Source organism: Talpa occidentalis, unplaced genomic scaffold (assembly GCF_014898055.3).
Source record: "Talpa occidentalis isolate TD23 unplaced genomic scaffold, MPIMG_talOcc4v2.1 talOcc4.12, whole genome shotgun sequence".
Lineage (NCBI taxonomy): Eukaryota > Metazoa > Chordata > Mammalia > Eulipotyphla > Talpidae > Talpa > Talpa occidentalis.
In genome coordinates, this window is record NW_023601212.1 from 34479196 (window position 1) to 34507103 (window position 27908).

At 39.0% G+C, this 27908-nt stretch overlaps 2 protein-coding genes across 4 annotated transcripts in view; one reads left to right on the forward strand and one right to left on the reverse strand.

Moving 5' to 3' along the window:
• Positions 1-20047, reverse strand: AASDHPPT (aminoadipate-semialdehyde dehydrogenase-phosphopantetheinyl transferase). Its single transcript, XM_037505700.1, has 6 exons — positions 19769-20047; positions 17947-18172; positions 6244-6365; positions 5548-5709; positions 2225-2296; positions 1-427 (listed from the first exon to the last, which is right to left on the reverse strand). Exons 1-6 carry the CDS (start codon positions 19949-19951, stop codon positions 263-265), a joined length of 930 nt encoding a protein of 309 aa, XP_037361597.1. The 5' UTR covers positions 19952-20047; the 3' UTR covers positions 1-262.
• Positions 19681-27908, forward strand: part of KBTBD3 (kelch repeat and BTB domain containing 3) — a 20144-nt gene continuing 11916 nt past the window's right edge. The window contains exon 1 of one of the 3 annotated variants that reach the window (XM_037505697.2): positions 19681-20339. The gene's annotated coding sequence lies outside the window, so the exon portion shown is untranslated. The other 2 variants (XM_037505698.2, XM_037505699.2) reach the window with 2 other exon arrangements.

The window sequence follows — 27908 nt, forward strand, 5'->3', positions numbered from 1 at the left end:
TACAATGAGCATTTATCACTTTAGTATTCTGCTACCCTTTCTATTGCTTCTGTCAATCCAACATGATTGGGGGAGGAGAAAGAGGTAAATATGTATTCCATTACGTTACCTTGAATTGGGAGTCTGCTTTTTTTTAAGTAGGAAAAGTTTTTTGTTGAACTGCTTTGTGAAATAAAATTTGATACTATCAGGAATTTGGTTTTTAGTGAATACAGAAGATTATAAACATTTTTCATTTCCCTTTGATACTTAGGGAATCCTATCATGACTTTGTACCATTTCGTATTGGAATTTCTTCTGTGAAACAAAAACAGTCCCAAAATGAAGGATCTTCAGGGGTCATAGGAACAGCAGACGATATTAAATCATTGAAGGTGAGAACAGTAAACTGCCTCTGAGCTGGTTTAGCATCATCATGAGATGGAACCTGAAAGGGGAAAAAAAAGAGGTGATGACCTCACTGCATGATGCACAGTAATCTTATCAATTTTGTAACTAGGAAAGTAAATCCCAGTTATAGCTTAGTAATGTTTAATTATAATATAGGATTCCTTCATTACTGTCTATACTCCTTATAATCAATACTCCTTCTTATATTACAAATCAAGAAAGAAGAAATCTATATTTGATTCTCAGGCTTTCCATATATTACAATAACTTAGCGTACTTAAAGTATGGATTTTCTAATTCAATAGATGAGTTAACACACACAAATATAACTTTAATGAGCAGGTGGGTTATTCTGATGGGGGAGCTACCATAGGGCAAGTTTTTGGGAAATACTCTAAAGAGGGGATCTGATACAATTCTCACAGACACAGAAATGCCATACTTCTTTAGAAATGGCCCTTTATACTAAATTTAAACTAAATCTTGTACTCTGAGATTGGTCCCTTGTTCACAACTCAACCCAGTAGAAACCTTCTTTAACATTCTACATATCTAGTAAAGACAGTAGCTGGGATTTATGTAGTGCAAGACCACGGGTTAGTACCTATTTTATATGATTTGCCTTACAACTATGCTTATGATTATCTCAATTTTATAGATGGGAAACTGAGGCTCAGGAGGACTGACCAATTTGTACAAGTTCTCAACATAGGTTAATTGGCAGAAATGGGCTTGGAATCCAGGTCTTCTGAATACTACTCTCATCATTTTCTCACTATACCAGAGCTGCCCAAAAGGTGTTCTCTCCAGAGTGCTAAAAAGGAGTACTACATATGCAAACGTCACAAAATTAATAAAGTTCTATGGAAACACAGGCACCAGTAGAGAGTATAAAGTTGAGACTTCAGAGCACAAATACAGGAGACTGGGTCATTTTCAGGTAACAGGAGCTAATACATAGGCTATATCCTTATTTTAAGTTAAGAAACCTATGAAGAATTTTCATCATGGCTAATCTACAAAAGGCATGGTCTATGGAACAAGAACTGAGGCTAATGTTATGTCACAAACAATGCAAGGTTTGTCACATGTTTGACACCACAACTTAGGGAATATTTAGACAAGTGCTTTCCATGACAGAAATAAGGGGCCCAATCTTGAAGACAATTCCATTACTAACCACACTTCAACTTGGTACCTTTTTTAAATATTTATTTATTTATTTATACAAGCACTGGGTACAGTCAGAAGCGTGGAAGGGTGAGAGAATTCACCAGAGAGCCAGAGCGGGGAGCAGAACAGGCAGACCAACGAAATACACTACTGAGGGAAGCAGTGGGTGAGGCAGGAGAGGTCTGCGCCCCATGTGGGACCTTTGCCGGCGGCCAGGGATTGAACCGGCGCTACTGAGGCTGCGGGCAGCTTCGCAGCCCAGAGCTCAACCACTGTGCCACTAGGGGAGGCCCCAATTCGGTACCTTTATATTCAACATAGCCCAAAAAAAATTTGGGAAATAAACCACTGTAAAGATGACTAAGATAGCGATTAACATGAATTTCTGTTAAAGATGGGACAGTGCTACTCAATTTTTTTTCTTTGTAATATTTAAGTGTATCTGAATGTGGAGAAAGTGATGTGCTCTTTAAAATTTGTGATTCCCAGATGATCATTAAGGATTTAATAACAAAAACACTTCTAAATTTATCATCTTTAAACAAATAACAAAATTCTCTAGTTTGCTATAAATCAAATGATTGTTTCTATCAGTAAGAACAACTCAACACTGATTCATACTTTTAAAGGGAAAAAAGTCATAGAAATCTTAAAATCTTACATCCTCATGGCTAGATCCATCAGGTTTCCTAAGAGCTACTGCAACAAAATGGTGCTCATCTATTTTACTTTCCTGAAAAATAAAAGATAAATAATAAGGTAAATAAAGAAAATAAAAGGTAAACAAAATATGTGCAAAGTACTTTGATTTATGGTTTTTAAATCATAATCTCTTTGTATGCACACACATTACCCCCCGCCCCCATATTCCCCCACCTCCCTCAAACCATTTAAGAAGTCATATACACTTTGGCCCTTTGTTCTGATATATTTCAGTGTATTTCCTAACAGGAATATTCTCTCACAGTACTTAGTAACTTTGGTAAATGTTAAGATGGAAATAATACTTATTTACTTGGGTGCCAGTAGCCCTTCCAGTCCACAGCTGCAATTAAAGTTGGTCTATACTGCCTGCAACCTGTTTCTGGAGTTCTGTGGGCTTTTGCTTAATGCTGCTAGCAAGAATATGAAACCCTCACCCCCATCCCCATTTTTCCCTTCAGTTTAGCACTCAGTTCTCACACTATGAAGAAAAAAATTCAAATTCATGAGTATGAGTAGCTCAGTTATTCACTGGTTACATGCATAATTAATAAGAGCATCAGGCTCCAACATGTACTGCTCTACCAGAGACAGTCCAGTCTCCAAACCAGGCAACAGTATTTACATAAGAAAAAGCCTGGCCAAGGGGCTCAAGCTATACAGCTAGCTAAGATCGCTGTATCAGGAAGTAGAATCTGCACCACACTAGTAAGGGGAAGGAGAGGGGAGCAGACTGCTGAGCTGTACTGGCAAGTCTTTCAATTGAAGTTAGCAGTAGAAAGGAAGCAGGTAAGGGCTGACCCTTCTTGTTTTCAGTTTACTGAAGGAGCTAGACCCCATGTGAGGAAATAAATGGCAATTCTCTCTCGCTATTTCCCTTTACACAAATTTTGACAACTCATTTTTTTCTCTTGCCCTTTTTTTAATTAACTAGACTTGACTTTGATGAGAGACAGTAAACAATGAAGATCTGGCACATGAATGGCTAGATATAGTCTCAGATCTTCCCCTAGAAATCTGAATCTCTATTATACCAATAAAAAACAAAACAGAACAAAATATGATGCAAGGAGTGGAGGAAAACAGTCATTATCCTATGTTCCTCTATCCAAATTTTGTCCCTGCCATGGCATCTGTCATTGCTCCCTCATTCTTTGCTGGGTTAAGTTCTCTTCATACATCACTTTTTTTTTAAGAAATCAAGACTGTACATCTTTTTTCCTCCCTGAACTCTCACTGCAAGTGGCTGAGCCTGTTTTATGAAGTTTATCATACACTGTCCAGGTTTACAATGTTTTAGGGACATACTCATGACCCCTGGTAGCTTGTCTTTGGGGCCACAGACCCCAAATGGAAAATATTTTGTTCATTTCCTGATTAACTCACTTTTTATTTCCGCAAATGAAATCTTGAATACATCTCATAAATGACATTTCTGGTAACTCTCAAATGTCAATTTTTCTCTGAATCTAAATGCTTTGTCTTGTTTGGTCCAAATAAATTTTTACTGCTATCTCATAGAACATCTTCCTTCCTCCTACCCAATTTCAAACCTGATTCAGGGTTGCTAGCCCCACTAGGAAAAGGGTCTGACCTGATCTCCCTCTGAATGCTTTGCTGCCTCTAATTCTAGCACAGGTGAATTTGGTGTGTGATAAGAGACTGGTGAGGAGTGAAGTAAAGGTAGTAAAGATTCTTCCCAAAGGCCATGGTTGTACCATTAACTCACTGTGCAACTACAGCTCTTCCTTAGCTGCAGACCTAACAATTGCTTCCTTAACTTGGGGGCTACTACCCAGGAGAGGCCTGACAGGAACCTCCAAGCCATGGTCATTGACCACAGTAGGGTCCCCCGTCTCTATATGTGTCACTCTCACCTTGGGCTCTGGTGTCTGGATGCCACACCACCAGACTTATCCTGCTAAGTCCACTGAAATCCACACTTTAATATATATGAAGTTTTCTCTCATTTTTGCAACTGGTATCTTGAGCAACATATAATAGGATGAGCAAAACACATTCAACATAGAATTTTATTCTTCCATCTTCTATAGCTGCCTTCCAACATGCTAAAGGAGCTCTGTCACAGCTCCTGGACAAGCTCTCAAACAAACCCCACAGCTCTTCTATCACTTTCAGCTGGTAAATAATCCCATTTCAATCCTAGAACAAATGCATGTTCTTCTTCCTGACCCCACCTTGCTCTTCTCTTTCTTTTCCAGTCTGGCTTCTTTAAGGTAGGTAGCAGAGGAAGACGACTGGAGCAAAGGGACAAAGTAATGACCAGTGGTGTGAAAATCCCTGAGTCACAGCAAGTGTCCAAATACTGGTTTACCTCATGGAGGGGGAATTCTACAGAATATTCAGGGAGCCACTTTCTTCAGTCCTGCACTGCTCTTGGGAGCTAGCGGTACATGTCATGGCTGACTTGGCTAATTCCTGCTCTCATCAATGAACACACCGTAGAAAGCGCACCACCTTTTTTTTCTGGAGTACTGCCTTTTGGGTACAAGCCCAGTGCTGCCATATGCCACAGCATCTATTTGGGTCACAGGAACCCGGGCACCTTTACCACCCAACAAGATGAAGCACTGCTGGCCCAGATGCTGACTCTTTCCTCCCCCACCTTGCATGCTAGGGCTACAGTAGCATGGGCGCTGCCTTCCAATTCCCCCCATTCAGAAGCAGGTGCTTGTGCAACCATTTCTGGACTGCTGGGAATACAAAGCAAATATTCCTAGACTCGCAATGCTCTCTATTCCACTGCAGCAGCCACAGAGGCAGCCTCCAAGTGAGTCATCTTGGCAAGACCATTGGCCTGTCCTCCCATAGCCACACTGTGTTTATCAAGTCACTGCAGGCTGACTTGAGTGGTACTCAGTTTTGCTAACTTACTGAGTACTGCATGGCTTTACAATGGCTTTTATGTCAAAGGGAGAAATTCCATTTAACATCCTTTATGTTGACTTTGGGGGAAAAAAAGACTTTTTAAAAATACTACAGTGTAAATGGTTGTGTGGCAGTGGCTGTTGGGGTCCTTCCTTATAGATGCCAAATACTATGAAATAAACCCAGGCCTCTTTTCACTCTGTACTTTACTTAACTGACTTATCTTCTAAGTATAATTCATAAGCTCTCATGGCACCTAATTTTATTTGCAGAGCACCAGGATCATAGATTTTATTATGTCTACTTTCAAAGACTACCTTCCCCAAATTAACCTTACATACATGCACAAAAAAGGGAAATTCTTAGTTACAACAATTTTGATCAATTTCCTACCTCAAATGCCCATTCCTTTTCTTCTTCCCCATCCAAGAACAAACGTGTTTCTTTATAAACTTGCCCTATGTCCAGGTTTAATGGGGATATATCGAATTCAAGACGTTGTAACTCAAATCCAAGTCCAACACCAACAGCTTTTATGAAGCTTTCTTTTAGTGCCTAAGACAGAGAGACAACTTCTTTTAGAGCATCTAGTAGATATAGTTACTCTTAAAGACTGTAAGGTCAATACATCTGGATTTTTAGCTTGACATTATATTATAGGTAGTAGACAAACCAGCTGTGTGCTCTTACAGGAAATCATTTAAGCTCCCCATGCCCAGATATCTTCATGTATAACCTAACACCCCTTTGGGTTGTGATGAAAATTAAATTAAAACTAACTCATGAAAGCCTTCAAGCAGTGTCTACTGGCATATAAACAATACCATGTGGTTGCTGCGTAAGGCCTCATGTATATGCATTCCTTTAAGATAGTAAGATTATTTATAGTGATATATAAAATGTCTTGTTTTAGCTTTAAGAGTATATTTTAACTTTTTAAAACACATGTGTTTATAATAATATACGCATAAAATCACAGAAGTTTTCAAGTAAATGACCCACTTATGAAGCACTGTAACAGGGCTTTTACACAATTTTTAGCAAAGATAATCACAGGCTTTTATTCTCAAAATTAGAAAGAGATTATACCCAATTCCTATAGAACATATCCAGCTGAGTCCATTCATCCTTAAAGCTTCTGATTGTTTCCCATTCTTTATTGGTAAATTTTCTTTTCATAATATGAAAGAATTCAGGAATTGAACCACGACCTGTCAATTGAGAAAATAACAGAATTAAAAATAGTTGCTCTATTACCAAATCTGTTAAAGACAGCATTAAGAAGAAAACCACAGGCCAACCTACTTTTGAATACAGTCATAATACACCTAAAAAAAATTCAGCAAATCAAAGTTGGCAATTAAAAGAATAACACACAATGACAAGTAAGGGTTGGCCTAGAAACTGAAGGATACTCTAGTAAGAATCAGTAAAATTCCACTAATAATTAGGGAGGAAAACCACATGGCTACATTAACAAATATCCCTCCACCAAAATCTGACAAAATTTAACAACCAAATTTATTCTAAATTTCAAATATTTGGGGGAAATTCCCTATTATGATATAATCTCAAAAAATCAACAGTAAACACTCTTAAGTAGAGCCACACTTTCCGGAGTTTACTCTGCTACATAACAGGGGAAAAAGGAAATGATTTCTTCTAAGTTTGTAGGAGTTGGTAGGAAATTGAAGATTGTTCTTTTAAGTTATTGCCATGATTGGAAAATATACACCTAGTTTCTTCAAAGTAATGATTTTTCAGCATGTTTTCAAATGACTTCTTCAAATAAAAACAAATTTTAATTTCTATTCTTTTAGTGATAATGCTATGAAATAAGCTCATTTTTAAAAATTATGAAACACTGTATATACCTAGATCCACTGTTTCTAAGAGAACCAAAAATATTACATAGGATGCTAATAAAGAGAAATAAAACTCAAAGGGTCTGATTTCTCAGAAGAACTAAAATACTAAATTAAAATACACAGCATATCTTTCATATTATATTTTTCCAAAATATTATGTGTTTCTCTTTAAGGCAGAAACTTTCTATCAGCATTCACTTACTTACTGTAGAAGTATGTAGAATATGTACAAGCATCACACAAATGTGTTCAATTAATGATTAAAAAGCCACTCATGATTCCTGCCCTTGTGTACCTCCAGCCCAACTGGCCTCTATGAGATACTGTCTTGGGAGGCAGATGAGTCACAAACCTTTTCTGTATCAGTAAAAGAATGTTAACTATCATTTGGTAAAACACCTCCACAATGTTCAATTATCCTATATGCTTGGTTCAGGATTCCATGTTTTTCCATAAAACCTCTTAAAAATCCCTCTGCACATTTTAATATATCATGTCTGCCTAAGCCCAACATCCATTTCTAAAATACCCAACTCCAAAATCTGACACCCCAACTAGTTGACTGTAATTCTCAAGTGACAGCTACCTCCATATTCTCTATGGGCATTCCTTAGAGGGAGAAGTAGACCCAGAAAAGAAAGATGTCAAGCTCCACCTCCTCAATGCTTTATTGGCATTTAATCACTAACTCACTCTATGAGAATAACAATTAGAAATCCTATTATGATCACCTGAAAAATACCCTAGTGCCAGAAGTCAGGAATATCATGAGCAAAACAAGACATGGTCCTTATTTCTCTTCAGAGAATTTAGTTTCCCCTACAGTAATCTAGTGCCTTTCCAGTAGTATAGCAAGGATAGAAAATACTAAAAGTCTGTTCTCTCAAAAAATTTGTAGGGCCTCCTTGGTGACCCAAGAGCTTAAAACGCAGAGGGACAAAGGGCTACCCACATGGCACAGCAGACCTCTCCTGTCTTGCCCACTGCTCCCCTCAGCAGTGTATTTTGGTCAATCCGCCTGTTATGTTCCTGACTCTGTCTTCGGTGAATCCTCTCACCCCCCACACCTCTGGCCAGTACCCCAGTTCTTGTAAGCATAAATAAATCTTAAAAAGAAAAAAGTGTATGGTTCTACCATTCCTACTTCAAAACAGTCAAAATAATCTTCATTCAACCAGAAAATATTTCTGATAATCCTACAATGATGTTTGGGCCTTCAGCTCAAAACAAAGTTCCTCATTTATTTTCAAGTTCATCAGACTCATTTACCTATGTACTGCACTCTCCAAATACTTAATTTCAATCCATTTATGAAATGAATGGTTGTCAACTGTTTGTATCTAACTATATTAACGCTGTAAGGCTATTACTTCCGAAAAGTGGTCTAGCAACGGATGTAGTAATTTCAGGTAATTGCACTAAAATATTAATATTAAACTATGATCTTAGGAGGGCCCGGGGCAGGGGATTCTTACCTTCTAGACAATGGGCTCCTTTGATAGTCTGGTACTTACTTCCAAAACCTTTCTGAAGGTCCCTAATAAAAACTATCCTACAAATTGCAAGCATCACTAGTACATACTAATTTGACAAAAAACACCCTAAGAACATCTTAAGAAAGTAAAGAAATCAAGCTTGCAAGAGTGAAGAAAATTCAAGTCAAGATTCTGGGAAGCACAATGTCCACATCATCATGGACTGTTTCCTCTTGAACAAACAGTGCACAGAACAGAGAACATTTGTAACAAAGGGGATATGGAAGATAGCTCTATGTATTTTGAGTGGAAAGGCAGATTTAATGAATATGCAAAAAGACTAATTTTTAAATTTAATTTTTTTTAAATGCCTATGGCCATCTATATAATTTTGTTGGTTTCTTTACATTCTAATTTCATAACCTTCAAAAAGCCCTCTAATTTTTAACTAAACATGATGGGGCAATCAAGAAAAAAAATTTAAATATACATTCTAATAAAAAAATGATTAACATAAAAAGCAATCTGGCACAATCACTGACAAGAAATCACATAAGTAATTACGTACAGCTAAAAATTATCCAATATGAGTGCGTTTTCATACACTTTCCAGAACATCTTATCTGTTCCACAAAATTAAAGATTTGACAGCAACAAATGATTTTGAAATATTCTACCAAAGCACCACAGTGCCACATTGTGGCATTATGGCAAAACTACACAGTGCATGAAGAATTTAATCTTGGAAATAGGAAAAAATGAAAAATCAGTAGGAAATACCAGAACAGTAAATTTGTCTCTCAAACTATTTGAACGCACAACAGATTAGACATTTAAGTTGGAAAATCATCCTACACAATACTATCACATATTCATGTCCATTACAAACTTCAACTAAATCATCCTATCGCACATGTAATAATTTACTTGTATGTATATTTAAATAACAAAATGGTCCACAAACATAGAATTACTAACTAACCAGGTTTAGAAAAACCAGAACCCCCATCTTTCTTCAGGGAAAGCAGTGTTAAATATTAACTAGGTGTTCTGTTAGATCAACTAATCAAAAAGATCAACTAATCAAAACCACACAGCAAATACAAAGTTTACTGAAAGGACAAAAAAGGTAGTTAATACCCTAAGCTGACACTCCCACCAGTACAGGACTTTAGTCCACCTACATCAGTCTCCAAAGACAAGTCAGTGATGCCGACCTATGACACTCTCCTTGAAGAAAAGGGACCAGTTATTTGAGAGGAGAGCTAAGCAATATTGATTTGTATGCTTCCAAGTAACATAACTTAGCTTTGGATAGTAAGACATACTAGAAATACCAAGTTTCATTTTCTAAGGACTGGATTACATATAGTCTTGCTCCCATGGAAAATGATAGTCTTCCAAAAATTTTGCATTAGTATGTAGATAAAAATACTTATTTATTTGTCTGAAAATTTATCCAGACACAAACTCGTAAGACAAAAATGTCTGACCTGCTAACATAGGTTTCACAAAGCACATGCACAAAGTGTCCAGTATGTTCCTGACAAAGGAGTTCTTGAAGTCCTCAATAAAAGAGAAATAGAACAGAAAAAGCACTTGGACTGGAAAATGACAAGCTGGGCTTGGAACACTCCACCTAGGCAGTACTGAACTTCAGTTGCTGTTGATCTAGTTATGTGAACGTGCATTTATCAATACACACACATTTATTTTTATAGGAGAAAAGTCCTACATGCTAAGTGTCAACTGGCTACAAATGCTTGAAGAAAAGGTAAAGACTCCAAAGGTAGACTCCAAAGGTAGAGGTGAAGAGTACAAAGTGGGGGTCCAGGGAACAGAGTTCAGAGCCAGGTCTTGAAGCAAATGTAATTTGCCCTGCTGGACTTTTGACTTTGCTTGGGATCCATGACCCCTTTTGCCTCCCCTCCCACTTCTTCCCTTTGAAGTCCAAGCTTGTTCCACCATTGTATTTTAGAAGTGGATGATCTATTTTTGAGTTTCACAAGTTCACCCATAGAAAAGGAACTTTGTCTCAGGATAGAATACCCATATCTGACTTAGATGATTCATATTATGAGATTTGGAACCTTATGAGTTGTTGATATTTAGAAATTTCTGTATTAACCTAGAGTTAAATGCCAGAATAGGTAAGATTTGGATGCTAGAATGGGTTGAATTTATTTTGTATGTGGGAAGAATATAAATTTTAGGGGGCCAAAATATGAGCTACATTGGATTGAGTAGTGTTTCCCAAATTCCATGCATAACTATAAGCTCAGAATATAACCTTATTTGAAAATGGGGTCTTTGCATATATAATCAAGTTAAGAGGAAGTCATATTGAACTAGGGGGCCTATATGCGAAGACAGGTGTCCTTATGAGAACACTTGGGACACACAGAGAAGATTCAGGAAAAAAGGCCACATGAAAATGAAGGTAGAAGCTGAAGGGATACAACCACCAGCCATGGATTTCCAGGAAACTAGGAATCGGCAAAGGTTCTTCCTGGAGCCTCACGAGGGGGTGTGGCCTTGGCAACACCTTGTCTGACTTCCAGCCCACAGAACTGTCCTTTTCAGAAGCTGAGTAAGGTGACTGAAGCACACAATCTAACACATTTACTTAAAAATACACACTCTTAAGAGTTTGTATTACATATGCACCTGGAGTCAAACGTTAAAATTCTTGTTCCATCAATTCCCTACCATGTTACTTATTTAATACCTCTATGGCAGTTTCTTAAGTGTAAAATAAGGACAGAGTTGGGTAGATTATGTAATAAACATGTAATTTCTGGAACTATTACATATCTAAAATCATTGTATTTGTTGTTCTACATCTTCAGTGAATTGTTTTATCAAATCCTTTGTGCATTCATCAAGTCTTAAAGTGGTTTCCTATTAACACTCACAAGCTTTTCACATATTGACCTTAGTTGTATTTGCTAAATCTATCCCCTGGTTCGAGAGAGAAAAGACTGATGAAATCGATTATATCTGTTGACTTTGTGGTTTCTTCTTACTCTTCTAAACTTCAAAAAACAGCCTTCTTTCCAAAGTCTGACCAAATATACAATTGTACTGTGTGCTAGTAATTGTTATTAAAACTTAAATCTAATGAATTTTGTTGTACAGTGTGAATAAAGATCTAATGCCTTTCTGATTTCACTGAACAAAGAAAATGGATAGGTTAGTCTTTCACCTGGGAGAACTGTTTTAATATAACACCCCTGGTAGTACTCCCAGGAATTCAATTTAATACATCTGGGGTGGTTTCAAGGAATGTGTTTTTAATTTTTTTTAATAAGCACCTCTGCTGACTAATATTCTAGCCACCATTTTAGAAGTAACATTCCATACACACAGCAACGACTACCTCAGCGCTAACATTTATTAAGTAGTTAATAGATATAGGCACTCTATGTGTTTATCCATTAATTTATCCAGATCTGGTGGTGGTAGAATTATTTAGGCATCAGGATGTATAACATACTGCATGCACTAATTCTGGGAGAGTTAAAGATATAAATGTAAAACACTTACAATTTTAGAACAAAAGTTATAATCTAGAGTTGGAACAAATATTTTACAAATTCATTTTCTTCAAATATGACAGAATTCAGAATTTATCACAGAAAAGACATATTTAGCTAAATAAAATTCCTGTGGCAAAAAAATATATAACGTAATTCAAATATAAATAATAGAACAGGAAACAAAATTATAACAATTTGGCCAATAAAGTGTTAATATATGTAATATATATTTAGCTTTACTATATTAATTAGAAAATAATAAGCAGTTTATAGAACAAATTAGTCAAAAGTTATTAGCCTAAGGATTATAGCAATGCACCCTTCAATAAGTTAGCTAGCCTTTACCCAGAGAACTGAAATATTATGTATAAATACTGGGCTCTAGCGCTCAAGTTCTCCTAGTTGCCTATTTCTTTGCTATCATCATATTCCTGTTTATAATGTCTAACATACATTTAAAAATTATAAGGCAAGTTTCCTTACTGTATTTTTTAATATTCTTCTTAGACATCAGTTCCTTCTTAACTTTGAATGCACATGACTCAGTTCCACAGAATTTTTCATAGAATTTTATACTTGCAAATAAACAAACATATAAAATCAATGTATGAGAGGCCAGATATCGTGGAGTGTGGTGCCTAAATATAGGGACTTGGGAGTGTGAGTTTAAATCCATGATCTACTTTTTTGCTAAGTCGCCTTGCACAAGTGTCTTTAAGTCTATAAATTATCGTAGCTTTAGTGGATGAAGGTAACGCATGTATGGCATGTAATAGAGCCACACAAGTGTTGCTCAATAAGTACTAGTTCTACATAGTGACCCAGCCCAAATCCTTTGGACAGTGGAAAAGACTCATTCTGTAACCGAACTGGGAAAAATTTTGTCAATAAAGACCTGATTTTCAAGTATGTAATTCGGAGTATAAAGTAAACGTCGCCTTTTAAAGCTATTTGCAGGATTTAAATCTCCAAGTTGAAACAACACAAAAAAGTGCTTGAACTAAGCACATTTTGCAAAATGCAGATCAGATGAATATACATCGGCCCAAGCAGAAATGACAGTATAACACTCAACTGCAGCAGCAACGAAGTTGAAAGCTGAATCTGAGCACAGACAAAGGAGAGAAGCAGTGCAGGAGAAAAATGGAGGGGATAGGAAGAACTATTTCTAATCACAATTCACTGATGAGAACAGTTTATATTCCAACTAGAATCTGACATGAATACTGTTTTCAGCATGATGGTGTACCCACTTTTTGAGTTTTCACAAATTTAAGGAATGTTGTAAGTGAAGTTGAGAACTATTATTTGTATACTCAATAAATATTTACTAAACACCTGCCATGCTGGGAAACTGTGCTAAGTACTAGGTAACTGTGACAAATACAAGGACAATTCTTGAATTCCTCTAATGAGAACAATAATCAAATAATAAAATAATAACGGCAAATGAGGAAGTGGTCAGGAAAGCCTTTCCTGAGGAAGTACTGGTTATTTGTCAACCTTCAGGTCTCAGGTACTTAAGAGGAGAATAGGCAGAGGGATCAGCTATTCTACAATTACCTTGATTTGGGGAGTTTGCTACAATGAAGAAATACAAGACGAGTGTGGACAGAAAATAGCGAAGAGAGCAGCTAGAAATGCCAATGGAGAGATAGAGAGGGTCATGTGAAGGAGACTGGATTTTCTTAAGAATCAACCTAGGAAATGATGCAGAGGAAAGGGAAGCTGTGTACACTGTTGGTGGAAAGCAGTATGGAGAATCCTCAAAAAAAATTAAAGACAGAATTTCTATATGATATACTTACTCACTTCTGGGTGTTAAAATGGGAAAATGCAGAACCATTTACAACAGCCAAGACTTAGAAACAACCTAAGTGACCATTAAAAGATGACTGGACAAAGAAGATGTGGTATATAATGAAATACCAGTCAGTTATTAAAAAAAAAAAGATGAAATCCTGCTATGTGCAACATGATGATGGATTTAGATTTATGTTATCAACACCGGACAAACACCATGATTTCACTCATATACGGTATACAGAGAAACCAAACAAATGGATGAACTAAGTAAAAGAAAAATAAACTTTAAGTCTTTAAGACCAATTAGTGGTACGAGAATGGAAAGGGTTAAGGAGATGGGTAAGTTGGGTGAAAGAGGCCCACTATATGGTAAAGGACAGAATTGGAATTTAGTGGTGAACTTCATGTAGTATACACACAAGCTGAACTTTAATGATGCGCTCTTAAAACTTGTAATAATTATGCAAATACAAATCAATAATAAAAAAAATCTAAGAGTTTTAAGGAAACTGCTGTAGGTGTTTTTCAAGAGCTCTCTACAGGGAATATGCTGAGTGGATGAGAACAAAAGTGCAAAGGGGGACTCAATTAGGCAACTAATAGATTATATAATAGCACCGCTGTACACTTCTGCACTTCATTTATATTTACTATTTAACTGTTCTAGAGAGCAGTTTTATGATACAGTGATTTTTCAAAGCTATTAAATTAGAATTTAATCTCAAAATTCTAAGTCATTTTGCCTTGGCAATTAATTATCCAGCAATATTTATAATAAAAATGTAAACTTGAAAATGTAAAACCAGTGAAAAAAATACTTTGGTCTTATCCCAAATTTAAATATTTTTTACTGTCTAATCTTATCTTGCCTTATTTTGTAAATATGAGAATCAAACAAAACATTTCATAAAACTATCCTTTATTTTATATTATAATGGCAAAGAAAACTTGTAATGGTAGATAAAAATTAATCAGAAAATGAAGAAGTCAAATGAACTTTCCAGCTGGATACAGCAAATTATAATGAAGACCTGGAAGCACCTTTCCCTCCAGGGTTAGGCGTGAACTGCAGTATAGCTCTGCCAGGGTCCCCCGCATCTTATAACACCTCTTCTCCATATATTCGTTGAAGGAGCATATTGCACGCCAACTATCTACCAGGTTTTTCTCCATTAAGCAGAGAATAAAGTAAGTGCAATAATCTCAATTGTGGGTATCCAAACAAACACGAAGAAACCTGAAGTTTCCCAGATCCACTGATACATTCTCGATACATTCGCTCCTGTGCTGCCACAGCAGCCTAAGGGAATTGGAAGAGGGAGGGAAATAACTTGCACCTGGTAGAAGTGATTAATATGATACGAAGAAAGATTCCCCAAGTTCCTATGTGATGTTTACCTGTAGACAGAATGGGAGTAATGGAAGGGAGTTTTTCAACATATAATGGTGTCCCCAAAGCTGAGTCGATTTTGAGTACTGACAATCTATTGCTATTAGCAATGTCCAATACAAAGTACAGCTACTTCCTTTGCTGCAGCCCTAAGTTTTACCCTTCACCATTTAACAAAAGTCAGAAAATTGATAGCCCAATTTCCTCACAGATTCTGACAAGCAGAGCAATTCCAATGAATGTCCAGCAAATAATATGCCAATGTCAACTTGCAACTCTCACCAAGAAATGATACTGTGCCCATTCATACTCAGATTTAAGTGACACAGTAACAATACCCGAGACAGGTCGAAATGATCTACTGGTCTATGTGTTACCAAATAAATCAATAGCTTATCGATGATGAAACAGCCAAACACACGGAAAAGGCTTGGATGCTATGATTAGTCAAATAAGAACAACCAAAAAGGTGGGAGAGGGGCCTCCCCTGGTGGTGCAGCGGTTGAGCGCTGGGCTACAAAGCTGCCTGCGGCCTCTGCAGCGCCGGTTCGATCCCCGGCCACCAGCAAGGGTCCCACATGGCGCGCAGACCTCTCCTGCCGCCCGCTGCTCCCCTCAGCAGTGTATTTTGTCAGTCTGCCTATTCTGTTCCCCGTTCTGGCTCTGGTGAATTCTCTTATGCTCCTGCGCTTCTGATTGTACCCAACACTTGTATAAATAAATTTAAAAAAAAAAAGGTAGGAGGGGGGAAAAAGTCATAGAGTGTAATCAATAGGAAGCTGAACTTTCAATTTTTGCTCAATTACCTCCCTATCATTTATTAAAACTTTCAATTAGTAATGACCTGTTTATCCAGTATTGTCTGTAAGTGAACAATGTCCATCAAGCCAACTAGTATTCTGTGCCTCACAGCCTTACTTTCCAGGCAGGTATCAACCTGTTGAGCCAACCACTACTGTGTAATTATGTTGACTATGGTCTAAGGAGCTATGTTCTCACCAACAATCTCTGCTGTAAGAACAGTAGAAAGTTAGGAAAGCACACAGGTGCATTCCCCTGCTCATTGAACCCTCCACAACAGTGGTTTCTCAGAATATACTTTCTCTGGCACAACTGAAAACCAGTTCCCCTTCAGAGAAAAAGGCACAGATACACATTCATATAAAAGGAAACAATTACAGTAGGTTAAAAAAAAAAATGCCTTGTTGTTTGTTCAGGAGTGTGAGGCCAAAGAAGCCCTGTTATTACCAGTAGAGCCTCTTTCTGAGCAGTTAAGAATAGAATTGTAATAGAAATGTTTAAGAGTTGGACAGAAAAAGTAGCTAATGCGAGAAAGCAAGATAAAGATACTGATGGCAAAAGGGAGAGCCAGATTTTGAAGCCTTAATATACTAGCAGTGTTTACTCAATTAACAAATATTTATTGACCATTGGCATGAATGAAGAAGAATGCTAAAAGACATGAGAGAGACTAAGATGTAGCTAACAGTTTCTGCTCTTGTGTGGCTTACAAGGAACAGAAGAAAATGTTATTGGAATGAAGGAAATATATTTTAAGAGTGTCTCTAACAAAGGGGCCTAGCTTAGATTGAAGGTTTCTCTCAACTGAGACTGAGGAGAAAGCTACCTTGTAAATTATTTGGGAAGAAATAGGGGTGAGGAATAAAGGTAATGCAATTCTTCCAGACCAGGGAAACATAAAACAAAGATGATGTGTTAAAGGCAGCGTGCATTAAGAGGAAGTTGTCCCATGAAGCTAGAAAGATGCTGGTTCTCAGTAACAGCCTTCTTCTTAGTCTGCTACGTTTCTTTTGGTAAAAATCAATAGTATATTCAGTTTAGGGTGATTGGAAAAGTTAAATTAGAGAATATAAAGCACCTTGTAAAATACCTCAGCACACAGTGCTGGTGATGACGAAAATTATGGAGTTGTTAAGATAACCTGTGTTAGAGAGAGAGAGAGTGTGTGTATGTGTGTAAAATTGCATGAGTATACTTACCCTTGCAGCAAATGTTAGAAGTTTCTACAGCCACCAGTTACAAATTTGTAAGGTAAAATATAAGCAACTTAAATATTTTCATAACTGGTTATTCTTCATTTTTACTTATATAAACATGCTAGAAAGAGCTATATTTATATAGAGCACAAATACATGCTATCTCTACCAAAGAACGATACTATACCTTACCACAGAGATTAGTTTTTTAAACAAATCAACAATTTACTGATGAACTTTGGGGAAATACGTACATGAAGCCAACTTTTTACAACATAATTACTATGTTTTTTGAATAGAATGCACATCAAAATGGACTCTTCAATTAAATCTAACATTCATTATTTAAATACAAAATAAGCTGAACTATTGAAAAACTGTTCTTTACAAAATCTAAGATTTTTGAAAACAGTTTTGAATTTGTCTTACTTAACAAACCTAAGTATAATTCAAAAAGACAATACTACTTTTACTGTGCCTCTAGGCAAAGCTTTGTAAGAATTCCCAGTAACAATCTATTCTTTATGAAAAGTCTGTTATTCAAGGAAATGTTATATTTTTGAATATATGCTCTCTCAGATAAACTATCATTAAGGATTCAGCATATTTTTTTTCTAAACGTAAATATCCAAAATACATCACCTGACATGAGATTATACAGTAGGTAAAAGTTAAAACAAGACACTTAACTCCTGCACCACAAAAAAGCAACATTACCTGGAAAACTAGTCTTCATTATGTCAATTCCAACTTGTAGCTCAGGTTCAGCAGCGAGTACAGCATAGTCCCCTTGATGAGAGATGTTAAAGTTGAAATTGGGATACGGATTCAAGGAGTCTTTTGCAAGAACTGGTTTTCCTTTAGCAGTTCTTTGTAAACGAATATTATTCCAAGGGATATTCAATTTCTCTGCAACTAATTTCCTTATCATCAGACGACCAGCCTGTTAAGTAAATAAAACATTTAGTATGTAGTGATGTGGACTAAAGACTTAGGTACATGCTTTGTAACATAAAAAGTCTGTTTTTGTAGTTTCTAAAAGACTCATTTTCAAAGATGCTTAAAACATGTAAGTAGTGATAACACTGCTTTAAGATTTAAACAATGATAAAGAAGACTGAAGAAAAAAGTCCCTCCTAGCAATTCCCTCCTCTCAATAGGTAACTAATGTTAACATGTAAGTATCCTTCCCATTTTTCTCCAACTATACAAACATGTTCATTTGCATATGCAATTTCTGTTTATGTACATAAGATTTTAATATATGCAGCTACTCTAGTAAAAAATTTTAAACTTGTATTGGGGATTATAGCCCGTCTAACATAAAGGTCTGTGCACTTTAAACTGTAGCATAATATTTCACAACATCAAACTATCACCTGATTGAGTATTCCCCTATAGTTGACAATTCTACTAACTCTAGTTCTGCCATTACAAAGACGACAAGACACCCCGCCCCCAACGCAGTGAGCAACTATTGTAACTACATCTTTGTGCTTTAGTCCAAGTATTTCTAGATCCTGTATACTGTCCCTCAGCTTCAACAATTAGCAATGAATGATTTACCTCGTTTCACACAGGATCCATCCCCTTTCTCCACCTCATTAAGAAATTACTAGTCACACTAAAAACCCAAGAGCATAGGACAACAAAGTATATATTACGCAAAATCATTCAAGTGTTTTCCCTACAATTCTAATGCTTGACTCCTAGAAACTGCCACTTCGAATTGCACTATTTCCTCTTAATTAGAAAAAGGTATAAAAAATGTTCTCCATCGTCCCTTCAAAAATTAATACATTAACCCACAGTTCAAACAAAAAGGTGTTTCAATACAGACACATTTTCAAAAAAATGACTGTCTCGGAACGGTAATGAGAGCTGCTTTCACGTGCACTCTACAGTAGAGGTAAATCTGAAACACAATTTTCAATTTGATTCTTGGAAACATGTAGCTAAAACATGTATTTAAACACCCTTTCCAAAGCTATGTGTCGAGGCAGGTTTGTCTGGGCTGCACCCTCCCGAGCTTCAGTTTCACTGCTAGGAGGCGGCTAACCAAGGCCTCTTCGACGTCCAGGTGTGCAAGGCCACACTGTCATCATTTTCTAGAGGCTACCACGTGCAAGGCGCCCTAGGAAAGTGGCGTGACATTTAATGCGCAGCCTAAGCATGTGCTCTGGGCCCACACAAAGAAAATCATAAAATTTGGTAACACTTCAAACAAAACCATATACACAGTCAAGACCGGGGGCACACAGCTGCGCGGACCGTGCCCTCGCGGCTGGCGGGCGCGGGGGCCCTGTCGGCGGGGGAGGGGCTCCTTCCTGCGGCGCTCGAGGCCTCCTAGGCGACCACAAAGACGGCGGCGACCAGGCCGTGCGCACACCGAGGGTTCGGCGGCGCCGGCCACTGGTCGCCCGGCGGGCCGCCGGCCGGAGCTAGGGCGTCGACGCGGGGGCGGGAGGGGTCTCCACGGCCGGGCCCACCTCCCCCAACAGCGGCTGGCCCGGCTCGAAATCCCCAAGACCTGTAGTACCATGGCTGCCTTAGCGTCCCGGGCAAAGACGAACTGGCCGATGCGGTCCTTCTCCTCAGGCTGGATCGATCGCACCGCCAGCAGCCACTCGGCGCGGCTCGGCAGCCAAGTGCCGCAGGAAAAGGCCCAGCGCACGCCCTCCATCGCTGGCACCAAGCAGGACCGCTTGGCGGGGAAAACCATGCACTGAGAGAGACCTCACCGCCACCTCGAGCCTGATGGCGCGGACGCTGGCGTGGCCCCACCCCCTCCTTCACGGCGTCGGCGCGGGGGGCGGGGCGACGCGTTGGGATCACGTGATCCAGAGGGCCTCGTTTCCCCGCCTACCAACCCCGCCTCCTCCTCCGGGAGCCCGCGACTGGGGGCGGGGACCCACCTCTGGAATGCGGCACCGCGCGACGTCACGTGGGCGGGGCTCCGGAGGCGCGGAGGGTGGGACCAAGACCAGGCGCCCGATTGTTACGCCAGTCACCTTGGAGACGCGCTGACGGGACAGCCGGACCAGCCAATCGCGTTCTGGCCTCCGGAGGCAGGGACTCTGGGGTGGAGACTTCGGAGACTGCAGTTGCAGGTGGGTGAGCTCTGGGGTCTGCGGGAGGAGTGGGATGGTGGCGCCGATTTCCTGACGATCGCGGTCGGTCCCTGCAACCCCGAGGAGAGGATTCCCTTGTCTTCGCTCACCTTTGCCGCCTGGGGCGGGAGAGGGTTCCGCGGCCAGGAGGGACTGTCGGGGGCCCCTGAAGTCATGCTCCGCGGCAGCCCTGACTTGTCACCCTCACCCCTCTCCGCGGCCCTTCGGCCTAAGCCCCATCAGGACACTACCCCTCGCAGTCGCCCAGTCTGAAACAACTTCGAAAGCCCCCTGAGACACTACCCCTGGATGGGGTGCCGGCCCTGCTGAACCCGAGGTTGTCAGAGAGCTGGGCTGCAGCCGACCCTTTGGTGCGACCATCAAATAACCCAGGTGCTGTTTTGCTTGTGCCCCGCCTGGGTCAGAGTCTGGCCTTAGGGAGAAACCATTCTACTGTTGAGGCACCAGTGGTTCTATCATATTTGCTGTAAAAGCGGCAGAACCGAGCAAATAACTTCTGCAGCCCTTCAAAGTTAGCCTGCCTCTGCTCAGTTATTTCCTCAGAATTCACGAAGGACGCTATTGGTGTCTCTGTATCCACGTTAGGTCCTTGTAGACCTGCTACTCTTCTATGAAAGCCCTCATGATCAAAGTCCCGTTTGCATTTTTGGCCCCAGGGGAAAAGTTGGTCTCTGCAGATGAATCTAAGTGCCTAACTTTATGTTTAATTCAGTTGATATATCAAGCAATTCATTTTACATCCTTTTGAGGATTTGTGTATGTGTGTGTTCAAACCGAGTTGATCTCTGCAGATGAATAAATTGCCTAACTGGTGGCAGATTAAATGTCAAATTGTGGAATTCAGCAAAACCCCTCTTTGGCTGCCAGGGAATGTTAACTAGAAGCCAGCAGTAGAAATTATCAAAGTTAACTGCAGATTATGTCCACCCTCCTAACTTACAAAGGATTCCATTCTGTTTTTATCTATACGTGTTTCCATAGCTTTCTTATATCACAAGCCTTTTCTAGTCCTTTCCAAATAGATGGGATTTTGAACACATACACGAATCCTTAAAAAGGATGTAAAATGAATTGCTTGATAAATCAACTAAGTTAATACTGAAAAATCTGTATCAAGAGCCATATTGAAGGTCTGTCTACCACCTGCCCAGAGCTTACCATACAGCCAAGTAGAAAAAATATACATAAAAAGCTACAATAAGAGAAAATGTAAAAAAAAAAAAAAACAAAACAAAACAAGGTAGAAGATAGTTACTGATGAATTGATAGTCATATTGCCTATGATAACTCAGTTCTCCATTTTAAACCTGTGTACCTAAGCATTACATAATACCATTTATATTCATGTCTTTTTGAATTGATTTATATAATTTAGTTTATTTTGTTTTTAAAGCACTTTTGTGCACATTATCTCATACATTCTGTGCAGTAATATTGTTACTGATGGAGAAACTGAGCTAAGAAAGAGAATTTGTGGAATTATTTAAATTCAGGACTAGAAATTCATAGTTCACTCTTTTACCACTAAACTAAGCTCTGTGCTGTAGAGCTTAATGTACAGGCAGGTAATGTAGTAACGACATTACTTGAACTTGTTTTCTCTGCCTAGAAGATTCTTTTCTCCCACCACCACATTTCTTTAGCATACAGGTCTCAGCTCAAATATCAACACAAAAAGAAAGTGTCTGTAGAACCAGTCTAAAAAGCTCACTCCCTCTACAACCTGCTTTCTGTCTCAAGTCTAGTACCATGGATACTCTTTACAGATTTAAGCTTCTTGCCTGTCTACTTTTTAAAATCTTGCCTGTCTTTCAACGCAAACCTTACCTTTTTTTTAAGGACCCTTTTTTTAAGGACCACCCAGAGTACTTAAAAAATATATTGTCTGTATAATTCATTTGAGTTATTCTAGTATGTCCCTAAGATATCTCTTCTCATTTGAGTTATTCTAGTATGTCCCTAAGATATCTCTCCTATTGTTTTGAATTATCTATATGCATGTTATCTTGAAAATCAGAATATGAAGTACTTGAGAGGGAATTTCATGTGTTCCTTTCATGTATACCTTGCCCCTTACAAATTGATGTCACTAAATGTTTTTTTCAGTTGTATAATACTTTTTTTTTATTTTTAACATTTATCATTTTTTAAATTTTTTTAGATAATACTTGTCACTAAATGTTTTTAATGAATTTTTTACAACAGATTTTACTCTTCACAAACTGTATATTTATAGTCTGTCTTTAATTTCCTTCACTCTTTTCTTAATGAAATACAAAGTGTACAGCCAATAACTTGGTTAACTATATTCAGTAAACACTAGCACTTTCTGATGATGTTTTTAATGGCATTGGCTGGGGACACAAAGGCTAACATAATAGAAGCTGTGCAAGTTTGTAATAGTCATCTTGCCAGATCCTGTTCTGTGGCTTTGTAGGAGAGTCCGGAGAGGCTTGTGTTATGTTTCCAGTTCTGCCACAAGTTACTGTGGGGCTTCAGGTAGATCACTAAACTCTCCAGGTTGCAGTTTCAATGTGATCATTTATAAGGTTCTGTTTTCTTTTTAAGGTAATATTCATTAGCTTTTAATATTACCTCACAACTTAAACTTTATTCTATTTTAAAACTTTCTCTCTAAGACTTTAGTAAAAAACTCCTTAATTCTACCAGTTACTCAAAGAACTCTTGATATTCTCTTTCCATCATTTCCTAAATATGATTTATACCAAACTTATGGGCTCTACTTCCACAATAAAGCTAAAGCCCATCTTCAGCTATCTCTCTCTCCACTGTTACTGTAAAGGTAAACCAATATCAGTTCTCACCTCAGAAACTGATTAGTTTTCTAGCCTCCATAAGAAAGGGGAACAACCTCTTCCTGTGTCTGCACTCCTTACTACAAGCCCATCTGCCAGAACCCATCTGTCTTCAAAGCTAAGTCTGAAATGGAAGCCTGTGTCCTTAATCACTGTGCTATATAACCTTCTATTGATAGTCTGAGGAGGAGGGGCTGACACAAAAGGAAAGTCGAAAGTGTTGGGCACTGAAAAGAAGAGGGGATGAATTAATGTGAGTATTCCTGAGTGGTTAAGTAAGATGAGGGGAGAGAGCTTAGCATTTGACTGCAAGGCAGGCGGTAGTATGGTGACAGGCAGGAGCAGTTTTAGCCAGTGGGAGAGAGAACTTGATTGTATGGGTTGAGAGGATAAACTGGAGAAGCTACTCACACTATTCTTTTTTTTTTTTTTTTATACAGATTTCCTCTTTTTTTTTGTGTGTGTGTGTGTTTAGAGATTTCTTTTTTTTTTTCTTTTTTTTTTTCTTTTTTTTTTTTAAATATTAAATTTTATTTTTATATTCCCCCATACAATTGCAAACGCCCCATTCTGACCCCAATCCTTCCCCTCCCACCCCCCCACCCCCAAAAAGTGTCTCTGGTTCATAGTTTTTTGTTGATTTTGATTTTCACTTTCTTATATTCATTTTCCTGGTCCCTTATTTAAGTTTTCTAGATTCCTGCTATGAGTGAGACCATCCGGTATTTTTCTTTTTCTTTTTGGCTTATTTCGCTGAGCATGATCCCTTCCAGTGCCATCCATGTTGCTGCAAATTGCATGTGTTTATCTCACACTATTCTTTAAAGTCTTCCTGGATTAGGGAATAGACATGGGATGGTAGCTAGAGGGGAATTAAAGGTCAAACAATAGATTTTTATTTAATGTTTGTTTAAAGATGAGAGATACTAAATATTTGAAACCTGCTGGACAGTGTCTCGGAGAGTGGGATAAATTGTTGATGTAGGAGAGAGGGTAATTTTTTGGTTTGGGTTTGTTTTTCTTATGCATGTATGTGTGTTCACCAACTCTACAGTATACTCCAAAGTAGGGGACCTTCTGTACTGTTTTGTCTGTATGTTCTGAATCTAGAATAGTGCCCGCCACAATAATGGCTACTCGGAAACTTTGCAATAATTGAATAAGTGGATGTGTAGACTTCTCTTACCTTCTTTGAATTCATTCTTCACATACAGCTGGAGAGATATAAAAGACTATGTCACTGTCCAGTTTCAAGTCCTCAGTAGTTCTTGTTGCACTTAGAATAAAATTCCAACTCCTTGTGCCCGTAGGATCCCTCAAGAGGTAACGCTGGCCTGCAGCCCTGTGTCCCCACACCCCTGCTCCCATTAACCAGACTCCAGCAATGCTGGCCTTCTTTCATTGCCTGAAACCTAAGGCCCCTTTCCCACTTTCAGCCTTCGTAGATGATTTCTCCCACCAATCCCACCTTCCCAACATTCAGATGTCAATTTAAAATGACACCTTCGGGCCTCCCCGGTGGCGCAGCGGTTGAGCGCTGGGTTGCGAGGCTGACCGCAGCCTCTGCGGCGCCGGTTCGATCCCCGGCTGCTCCCCAGCCACCGGAGGAGGGTCCCACATGGCGCGCAGACCTCTCCTGCCGCCCGCTGCTCCCCTCAGCAGTGTACTTCGGTCCTTCTGCCTGCTCTGCTCCCCGCTCTGGCTCTGGTGAATTCTCTCACCCTCCCGCGCTTTTGACTGTACCCAGTGCTGGTATAAATAAATAAACAAATAAATCTTTAAAAAAAAATAAAATAAAATGACACCTTCTCAGAAAGGTTCTCTTAATACTGTGGCTGAGAACAAGGGCACTGGCCAGACCATGGGAGCTTGTATTTCAGCGCCATGTTTCTTCAATGTGACCTTGGACAAATAAGAAAAATTCTCATGTTTTCTGTCTATAAAATGAGGACAATAGCTATACTTATTTATACAGTTTTGAAGCTGGAGACAGTCTATAAAGCGTGTAGTAAGAGCCTGCCTGGCACATGGTAATAAGCAAAGTGTATTCATGGTCACCTTTATTATCTGCAGGTGAATATATCCCCACACTTCATTTTTATTTCAATTTTCTAGTATTTCTTCATAATGTTTACAGCAATTTAAAATTTACCTGTCTTCCTCACTAGATACAAAACAACATGAAAGCAGGAATCACCATCTGCCTTTCATCTCCATGCTCACTCTTGTGCCTAATTCAGTACCTGGCATGTATGGATAGATAGCATGCTATAATATAAAATAGAATAGGCCAGGCATCATGCTAATATTGAACATCAGTGAGTGAATATTGAAACAGGGGAAGAGTGCCACAAAAGAGGCCACAGGGTCTCTGAGACCAGAGAGCCACCAAAAAGACCCAAAAGGCCAAAAACCAAAACCAAGGGCTATAGCCTAACAAAGGACAGTGCCCAATAAGAGGACAGGTCACTGTGGGTTCTCACCCGTGCACACAATTGCAAGAGACCTCAGGCTCCAGGAACAACAGCCATGGGGATTATTTGCAAACAGGGGAAATAACAAGCTCACTGTACCCACAAGTGGCAGCTGTCTCACCCAGGCAGCATCAGTGATAGTCGCCACCAGTCACCAGGAGTGCAGGACAGCACCGGCCAGTAGTGATGGGCACTGCTGGTCCTGCAGAGGCGGCGTCAGAGACACCCAAAGTTAACAGCTCTTTGTGAGTTTCTGGGTCATCCCAACAACAAACAGCTCTTTGAGGCACCAGGCCCAGGACCTTTGATGCTACTGTCAGGCAACGTCAGAGACAAACCCAAGGCCCAGTCCATGACACAGTCTTTCGGCTTCTCTCCCTCCTCAGAGGGCGGCTGCTGGATGCGTCTTTTCCTCTTTCTTCGGAAGCTGGATCCGTCTTCTTTTCTTGAGGGGCTGGTGTCCTCTCTCCGTCTTCGGGGGCCCTGGTCATCGGCACCTTTCCTTTCGGGGCACCTATCCTCTTCTCTCAGGACTGGGGTCATTGTCTACTTTTTCTGGGGGGCTCCCTGGTCCACTTCTCTCTTTGGGGGCTCTCATACTCTTCCTTTTTCTAGGGGCTCCCTCTAGGTCCCTCTACCCCTGGCTTATATCCTCTTTCACCCACAAGTCTGATTGGACCATTTAGCACCAATCAGCTCATAGCTCACACCTGACTGGTCCATTCTATGATCCAGGAAGTACACTCTTACATAAAAGGGCTCTGAGGAGCAACTGCCACAACTGACTTGTGGAGAGGGGGTGGGTCCTGGTAGCAAAAGTCTGACTGGACCATTCAGCACCAATCCGCTCATAGCTCACACCTGATTGGTCCATTCCATGATCCAGGACGTACACTGTTACATAAAAGGGCTCTGAGGAGCGACTGCCAAAACTGACAAAAGGCAGTTACTGGGCTCTGAGGAGCAACTGCCACAACTGACTTGTGGAGCAGCAGGGGAAGAGAACACCACTGTCCTGCCGGCTCCAGCCGCTGAGGCGGCTGGGTGCCCATAACAGTATCACTGGAAGAACTGATGAAATCAAATTCCAGATTAGTCAGAGCAAGGTTTAAGTTTAATACTCTCTTTTTATAAAGTGGCATATGCTTTTTGGTTATTACTTTATATCAAAGGCTTGCTTCTTAAACTTGATTAAATGCTTTGAGCAGGAAGGTGTTCCATTGAGGCTGAGAGGCAATCTTATAAAATACATGATTTTATTGCTACTGAGAAAGGAAAAAATGCTATTTTAACTCTGACATGTCTATCAGTTTGATTTTTTTTTACTTAAAGAAAGCCCTTTTGAAAAATCATAAATTACACTTGTATACCTATAAAATAAGAAAAATTAGCTGAGGTGCTCTTAAAATTTATTTACATTCGGAGTCTAACTCTTCTAATGCACTTTGAACTCAACACCTCAATGTCCATGTTTTTTCCCTTAATGTCATTCTTTGTTATTAAGAGTTTTAGTGAAATATCATTTCTTAAATAACTGTCCATTGTTATCTCCAGTTATTTCTTCCAAAATGCTCCCCGCCCCCCATTTTTAACATTATGATACACAGACACAGGTAGTGACAAATAAGACATGACTGCCACCTGGTCATAAGCTGTGATAAGGTGTCTGTCAGTTCTACATATGTTAAGTGTAGCGGTGAAAAAATGTGTCTTGACTTAGAGAAATATGATGCTGAATTTGCAAAATATTTGGAGAAAAATAATTGTTGTTTAGCGAGAACTGAGAACTGTTTGCCAGTAATGTCACTTGTTAAATATGTTTTTATTGTTTTTAGCCATTAATATTTGTATGCCATTTGACAATATTAATGTTCCTTATATCAGGTAAGCATCATAACAACCCAGTGTAGTAGATCTGCACGTTTTGTCAACAAGGAAGACAGAGCCTCAGAGACACTCAGTAGGAGTCATTATTTGTGATGGACCATTTAGGAACCAGCTCTGTAGCTCTAAGTCTCAAGTTCTTTGTTATTTGCAAAGTCCAATAATACAAGTAGAGATTTGTGCAAACCAAAATTAAGAAGATTTTCAGATTTTATTTGTTATTCTGTATAGACTATACATGGAAGACTATCTTGACAACTTTATAAAAGTGAACAGCTATGTACAATCCTAATATATTTGAGAATACGTGAAGATATGTGAAATTTCTCTTTGTGTCTTTTCCCCCACTTTTTTTTTTTTTTTTTTTTTTTTTT